Genomic DNA, 8256 nt, shown 5'->3' on the forward strand with positions numbered 1-8256 from the left:
CAACTTCAGCTACATGAATAACGTAGCTGAAGTCGACGTACTTAGATCTACTTATCGCGGCGTCTTCACTGCGGTAAGTCGATGCCTGACACTCTCCCGTTGACTCCGCCTGAGCCTCTCGCGTACCAAGGTCGACAGGAGAGCGCTCAGCGGTCGATTTATTGCATCTAGTCTAGACTAGACACGATAAATCAACACCTGCTGGATCGATAGCTGCCCGTTGATCCAGCGAATAATGTAGACAAGCCCTAAGGAAGAGAGACTCCCTAAGGTAGCTATTTAACCTTTGTTTAGTAATAAAATAGTTAAATCTGTGTATTTGTGGAAATCATTTAAATCTGTGTATTAACTTTGCCCATTTGCACTGATGATAGAAAAAATATTTGGTGACTAATCTTTACTCTTCTCCAATAACGTAACAGGGGAGTTGGGGGCAGAGCTGGAGGGCAGCTAATTTAGTACAAGAACAGCAATACTAACAAGCCTACTGCTGTGTAGGAAGTTTCGGATGCTGTTGGTATGTGTCTCCAAGGCCAATCTGCACCAATTGGCTTCAGAATTATAGAACAAGATTATTGTGCCAAAGAGAAAAGAGATCTTGCCAGACGAATATCAAGAGCTATCTAGATGGAGGAAAAGAAAGTGGTAGAAGATAAGACAGATCTGAAGATAAATATGCAGTTGGAGCCATAAAACGGATTTATTCAGGGCAAGGATCTAATTTAAATGATTAACAGCTCCACTTTCACTTCAATCATGCTTTAGCAAACACAAACATTAAACTTGCCATTGGCAAAAATTCCTGCCAAATGTCTGATCTAACCGTAAACTGGATGACAGGTAATACACAGTGACCATTTTCTTTGCTCCTACCAATGTGTTCCAATTGTGATCAACATCTGTGTTCACATCGTAACCCAGACAAAAAAAAGCCCAAAAGACAGCATCTCTTGCTTTCTGTATAGAGCCTAACAATAGAGGCACTTTACAGCCAAGGATAAGCAGTAATGAGGTTTGAAGCAAAATGCTCCAATTTCAGTCATATGTAAAGTTTGCCTGGAAGAAGCAGACACTTACCTGAAGGTGACCTCTGGCACAAGGCACTTGACCCCATTATGGAAAGGCCGCGTCAGGGAGATGGTCTGGCTGATCTGATCCACAGCTGACACTCGTCCCTGATAGACTCCCAGGCTGTCTCCACAGTTAATGGACACAATGCTTCCAAGCCAGTCTGTAGCCATATTTCTGACAAGTGATCACTGTAAAATGAAGACAGGATTAGGTGGAAAAAAAGAAATCAGGAGATTGACAAACCTAATTAGCATCAGCTATATCCCCCCATGCCATGGTCCTAGACCACATCTTAGGCCCTTACTTTGGTGGCCTGTCTTTTCATAGTGGGACAGGGATAATACCTATACGTACTTTAAGATCCTATTTAGATTGTAAGACCCTTTAAAAGAGACCATGCCTGTAGGCTTGTTTGTAAAGAACCTAGCACAGTTTTGTTCCTACATAAATAATACTTGCTAAAACTTAGTCTCACACAACCAGATTCCATATAATGCTGTAATCTAAAAACACCAGTAATTTTCTGTAACGCATTCCAACCCTAACTACTTTTCCAGGGGTATTCTGGTTAAATTCCAGTTCAAGAATCTAGCTCCGCCAGCCTACATTCTCCCTGGAGCTTCAGTCACATAAGTTTGTCTTCACTTCCCATTCTAAACACTTGAGTAGTGATAGTGGAACAGAAGGATGGAGCTATAGCTATATAGGGTAAAATCCTGACCTCACTAAAGCCAGAATTTCACCATAAAATACTATTATCAATCCCACAATTAGCTAATTGATAAGTTTTAACATAAAACAAAGTTCAAAAGTAACTAGTAAGTTACTTTGTTTGACAGTTACTGCGTATATTTCAAAGGGTAAACATTCTCATAAATACAAACAGTGTGTTTATTTAAACACTTGATCCATGAGTCTCCCCTCAATTCATAATTCTAGAGTCTCAGGGAAGTGCAACTTTCAATCAACACATTGAAGTAACTGTGCATGCCTTTCCATGTGTGGAGATGTGAGACCCCTAACCTCCAGCTGAGTTACCTGAAGTCTTTAAATCATGATTTAAAGTCTTCAAGTAACAGAATCTGCCATTTACACTAGTTTAAACCTGCAAAGTGACCTGCCCAATGCTGCAGAGGCAAAACCCCCCAGGGTCTCTGACAATCTAACCTGGGGGAAGATTCCTTCCCGACCCCAAATATGGTGATTCGTTGGACCCTGAGCATCTGGGAAAAACCCACCAGCCAGACACCTGGGAAAGAATTCTCTGAAGTAACTCAGAGCCCTCCCTATCTAGCATCCCATCACTGGCCATTGGAGATATTTGTTGCTAGCAGTTGCAGATCAGTTACATGCCATTGTAGGCAGTCCCATCATACCATCCCCCCCCCCCCATAAACTTATCACGCTCAGTCTTGAAGTGAATTAGGTTTTTTACCCCCACTGCTCCCCTTGGAAGACTGTCCCAAAACTTCACTCCTCTGATCGTTAGAAACCTTCGTCTAATTTCAAGGCTAAACTTGTTGATGTCCAGTTTATATCCATTTGTTTTTGTGTCCACATTGGTGCTTAACTTAAATAATTCCTCTCCCTCCCTGGTATTGATCCCTCTGATGTATTTATAGAGAGCAATCATATCTCCCCTCAGCCTTCTCTTGGTTAGGCTAAACAAGCCAAGCTCTTTGAGTCTCCCCTCATAAAGAAGGTTTTTCATTCCTAAGATCATCCTAGTAGCCCTTCTTTGCAGCTGTTCCACTTTCAATTCATCTTTCTTAAACATGGAAGACCAGAACTGCACATAGTATTCCACATGAGGTCTCACCAGTGCTTTGTATACTGGTACTAACGCTTCTTTGTCTCTACTGAAAATACCTCACTTGGGACTGCATTAGCCTTTTTCACACCTGCAACACATTAACCGCTCATAGTCATCCTGTGATCAACCAATACACTCAGGTCTTTCTCCTCCTTTGTCGCTTCCAACTGATAAGTCCCCAGCTTATAGCAAAAATTCTTGTTGTTAGTCCTTAAGTGCATGACCATGCACTTTGGACTATTAAATTTCATCCCATTTCTATTACTCCAGTTTTCAAGGTCATCCAGATTTTCTTGTGTGATATTCCGGTCCTCCTCTGTATTGGCAATACCTCCCAACTGTGTGTCACCCATAAATGTTATTAGCATGCTCCCACATTTTGTTCCAAGATCATCAATAAAAATTAGGGTTGTCAAGTGATTAAAAAAATTATTCATGATTAATCACACTGTTAATAATAGAATACCATTTATTTAAATATTTTGGATGTTTTCCACATTTTCAAATATATTGATTTCAGTTATAACAGAATACAGTGTACAGTGCTCACTTTATATTTACTTATGATTACAAATATTTGCACTGTAAAAAAAGATAGTATTTTTCAATTCACCTAAGTACGGTAGTGCAATCTCTTTATCACGAAAGTGCAACTTATAAATGTAGAATAGTGTACAAAAAACCTGCATTCAAAAATAAAACAGTGTAAAACTTTAGAGCCTATAAATCCATTCAGTCCTATTTCTTGTTCACAATATCACCTGAAAGTGATTACAGGTGTTCGCATGGCACTGCTGTAGCCGGCGTTGCAAGATATTTACATGCCAGATGCACTAAAGATTCATATGTCCCTTCATGCTTCAACCACCATCCCAGAGGATATGCTTCCATGCTGATGATGGGTTCTACTCGATAACGATCCAAAGCAGAGCGGACCGACGCATGTTCATGTTCATCATCTGAGTCAGATACCACCAGCAGAAGGTTGATTTTCTTTCTTGGTGATTTGGGTTCTGTAGTTTCTGCATCAGAGGGTTGCTCTTTTAAGACTTCTGAAAGCATGCTCCACACCTCATCCCTCTCAGATTTTGGAAGGCACTTCAGATTCTTAAACCTTGGGTCTAGTGCTGTAGCTATCGTTAGAAATCTCACATTGATACCTTCTTTGCATTTTGTCAAATCTGCAGCAAATGTGTTCTTAAAATGAACAATGTGCCGAGTCATCATCTGTGACGACCATAACATGAAAAATATGGCAGAATGTGGGTAAAATAGAGCTGGAGACATACAATTCTCCCCCAAGGAGTTCAGTCACAAATTTAATTAACGCCTTATTTTTTTAAACGAGCGTCATCAGCATGGAAGCATGTCCTCTGGAATGGTGGCTGAAGCATGAAGGGGCATATGAATGTTTAGCATATCTGGCACGTAGATACCTTGCAATACCAACTAAAAAAGTCCCATGCAAATGCCTGTTTTTACTTTCTGGTGACACTGTAAATAAGAAGTGGGCAGCAGTATCTCCCATAAATGTAAACAAACTTGTTTGTCTTAGTGATTGACTGAAGGAGAAGTAGGACTGAGTAGATGTGTAGACTGTAAACTTTTGAGTTGTTTTGTTATTGAGTGCAGTTATGTAACAAAAAAAAATCTACATTTGTACGTTGCATTTTCACCATAAAGAGACTGCACTACAGTACTTGTATGAGGTGAACTGAAAAATACTGTTTCTTTTGTTTATCATTTTTACGGTACAAATATTTGTAATCAAATATAATAATATAAAGTGAGCAGTGTACACTTTGTATTCTGTGTTGTAATTGAAATCAATATATTTGAAAATGTAGAAAAACATCCAAAAATATTTAATAAATGTCAATGGGTACTCTATTGTTTAACAGTGTGATTAAAACTGCGATTAATCGCGATTAATTTTTTGAGTTAATTGCATGAGTTAACTGCGATTAATCGACAGCCCTAATAAAAATGTTAAATAAGATTGGCCCCAAGACCGTTCCCTGAGGAACTCAACTAGGAACCTCCCTCCAGCGTGACAGTTCACCTTTCAGCACGACCCATTGTAGTCTCCCCTTTAACCAGTTCCTTATCCATCTTTCAATTGTCATATTAATCCCCACCTTCTTCAAACTAATTTAACTAATTCAACTAATTCCCAAGTGGACCTGTATCAAATTCCTTGTTGAAACCCAGGTAGATCAGATCTACTGCATTCCCTCTATCTAAAAAAATCAGTTATCTTCTCAAAGAAGGAGATCAGGTTGGTCTGGCAGATTAGTTTACTTAATGTTTATACAGTGCTCTGAGCTGGCAAAAAACATTAGGCGATTAGTACATAAATATTTTTTAAATGCTAAATTATCACATGGGGAAAAAAAAAAATCTTTGCTGTGCACTTTGAGCTCTTTTGAGAAAAAGAGCCACTAAGGGCATTTCTACACTGCATCTGGGAGCAACACGCACAGCCCAGGTCTACAAACTAGTACTTGTGGGGCTCATACCAGCACTCTAGAAATTGATGTATAGACGCTGCAGCTTGGGCTCTGACTCCTGGGGCATGAGCTTGATAGCGCAAGCCGCAACGTCTACACAGCTATTTTTAGACTACTAGCACAAGTCTGTGGACCCTGGCTGGGAGGCTCGCTCCCAGGTGCGGTGTAGATGCACCAAAGCCACTCGCTGCCCTGTCTAGAGGTGGAAGTTGAACTGTTGCTACAAATGATTTTAGGCAAAGAACTCTCTTTCAACTGGAACTGAAAACAGTTTAAAGACTAGGATAAAATTCCAAGCCTCAATCAGCTTTCAAAAATAAATCTGGAAGTGTTTTTTTGTGGTCTAAACTCACACTAAAGCAGTTTCCAATACCAGTTCAGGGGGACCCATCACAAAGTTATTTTCCGCAACAGCTCATTTTCCCATTATAAGTAGGGCTCAAGTGTCTACTATAGTGGTTTTCAAACTTTTTTTCTGGCAACCCAGTTGAAGAAAATTGTTAATGCCCACAATCCAACGGAGCTGGGGATGAGGGGCTCGGGGTGTGGTACGGGCTCAGGTCTGGGGCCGAGGGTTGGGGCATGGGGCGGGGCCGGGAATGAGTGGTTCAGTGTGTGGGAGGGGGCTATGGGCTGGCAATGAGGAGTTTGGGGTGCAGAAGAGGGCTCTGGGTTTGGGGGGGCTCAGGGCTGGGGCAAGGGGTTGGAGTGTGGGAGGGGGTCAAGGCTCTGGGCTGAGGCCAGGGATGAGAGGTTTAGGGTGCAGGAAGGGGCTCGGGCTTACCTTGGGCAGCTCCCGATCAGCAGCGCGAGAGTACTAAGGCAGGCTTCCTGCCTGTCCTGGCACCATGGACCACGCTGTGCCCCAGAAGTGGCCAGCAGCAGGTCCAGCTCTTAGGCAGAGGCATGCAAGCGGCTTCACATAGCTCTCGCCCACAGGCACCGATCCCTCCCAGCTCCCATTGCCCCCGCTGCATAGGAGCCAGATCTGCTGCTAGCCACTTCCAGGGCGCAGCGCAGTGTCAGAACATGTGGGAACTAGCCTGCCTTAGCCAGGCAGCACCACCAACGGGACTTTTAACAGCCCAGTCAGCAGTGCTGACCAGAGCCGCCGAGACCCAGTGTCTTCCATTCCGCGAACCAGTACTGGGTTGCGACCCGCAATCTGAAAACCACTGGTCTACTCCACCCTATTATTTTAGAACAAGAATAATACTTGTAAATCTAAGCTTATAGGAACTGCAATACTGGATCAGGCTCAAAGTCCATCTGGTATAATATCCTGTCTCCGACAGCGATCTGTACCAGATGCTACAGCAGGTGTAAGAACTGCACAGTAGGTAGGTGGGGAATAACCTGTCCCCTACATAAAGATCAGGATGAGACCTAATAGTCAGGCACTGGGATAAACCCTGAAGCATGCAGTTTAATATGCCTTCCAAAATCATGGTAATAATTAGAACAATTCTGGATATTCCTGATATCTATAAATATCCAATCCCTTTTTTAATCTTGTTACACTCTTGGCCTCATCCAAAACTCACATCGAAATGTCCTGCCTTTTTCCCAAAGATGTTCAAAAGGCAATTTGTGCCAGTGTAGACACAGTCTTGTGGTCGTCAAGGGAACACAGTTACTCCTAGCATTCAGGAGAACAGCCTACCAGATGAAACAGCAAAGTTTCTATTTATTATTCTTATTGTGGTAATGGCAAGAGAGCCCAATCAGGAGCAGGAATTCATTGCACAAGCCACTATACAAGTGCATAGCAAGACACGAACTCTGCTCCAGTTTGCTTGCAAAGGTTAAAGAACAGTGCTTCTCATTAACGGAGATGGTTTGCTTTCAGGATACCTCATTATGTGTGTGTTATGAGTATGGAGGACTAGGATCCCATGGGTGGATGCTTACTTACATCTTCATCCAGGAGAAGACAGGCCTGTTTTTAATCACTCTCCCTTGAAAGCAAAAAAATGCACTCAGGCCCGGATCTATGATGGTGGGAGATTTCAAACGGGCACGGGGAAATACAGGAGCCTTCGGCGCTCATCAAAAACAGGAAAAGGGACTCAACTCCCCCCCGCCCCCGGAGCAGCAGCTCTGGGGCTGCTGAGGCGAAAGGGAGGGGGAGGCAGAACAGCTGCCCCGCTGAAATGCACCAGGTTGTCCGACTCCTTGACAGGGAGAAGAGCCACGAGGAGAACGAATTAAAGAAGGGGGCTGCGCCCGTGCACGGGGGCAGAGTCGGGATGGGGAACTGCCCAGGAATGGGGGTCCCCCTCCCCCATGCATCTCAGTGGGGCCCCTCCCACGGACCGCCCCTGCTGGAGCCCCAGCTCCTCCCCCGGAGCCTCCCCCCTCCTTGCCGGCGCGGCTGGCGCCCCACAGGCCGAGGCCGAGGCCGTGCCCGCCCCGCGCTGCCCACTCCTGAGGGACAGGGGAGCCGCCCCCACCTGAGTCCCGCGGCTCGCTCTCCGCCTCTCTTGGAGCTACTCTGCACACCGACCCCGACGCACACGGGAACCACCGCCTCCACGGCGCTGTGCGTCTGCCGTCACTTCCGCCTCGGTGGGGGGGAGCCCACGCTCCCCCGCCTCCAGTCATAGAGGCCTGCTCTTTGCCTCAGTGCCAAGACGACGCTCTACCCGCCCCTAGGAGCATAGACAACTGGACCTCCTGCGCCGTGCAAACTGAACCCGCCTAACTGGCTGTGCACCTGCGCAGAGTGCCCTCCGGCGTTGCGCGTGTGTAAACCCTGTTGGCACGTGCCGCTGGTGCGCATGCTCCATGTGCCTCATGCCGAGGAGGAGTTCTGTGCTCAGGTAGAGTCCCCTTTCCAGGGCGGGGCAGTGGGGTCCCAGA

General features: G+C 44.8%; 1 protein-coding gene across 3 annotated transcripts in view; it reads right to left on the reverse strand.

Annotated features, from left to right (window-relative positions):
* EDC3 (enhancer of mRNA decapping 3) overlaps positions 1–8040 on the reverse strand; it is a 68525-nt gene extending 60485 nt beyond the window's left edge. Inside the window, exons 1-3 of one of the 3 annotated variants that reach the window (XM_073363277.1) lie at positions 7848–8040; positions 6939–7053; positions 1078–1259 (exon numbers count right to left, since the gene is read on the reverse strand). In XM_073363277.1, coding sequence (XP_073219378.1) covers positions 1078–1241 — 164 coding nt within the window. In that variant the 5' untranslated portion in view covers positions 1242–1259; positions 6939–7053; positions 7848–8040. Of the gene's footprint in view, positions 1–1077; positions 1260–6938; positions 7054–7248; positions 7351–7847 lie in introns of those variants that run through there. The other 2 variants (XM_073363276.1, XM_073363278.1) reach the window with 2 other exon arrangements.
* Between the last annotated feature and the right edge of the window lie 216 nt (positions 8041–8256).

Source organism: Lepidochelys kempii, chromosome 10, assembly GCF_965140265.1.
Source record: "Lepidochelys kempii isolate rLepKem1 chromosome 10, rLepKem1.hap2, whole genome shotgun sequence".
NCBI classification, from domain to species: Eukaryota; Metazoa; Chordata; order Testudines; family Cheloniidae; genus Lepidochelys; species Lepidochelys kempii.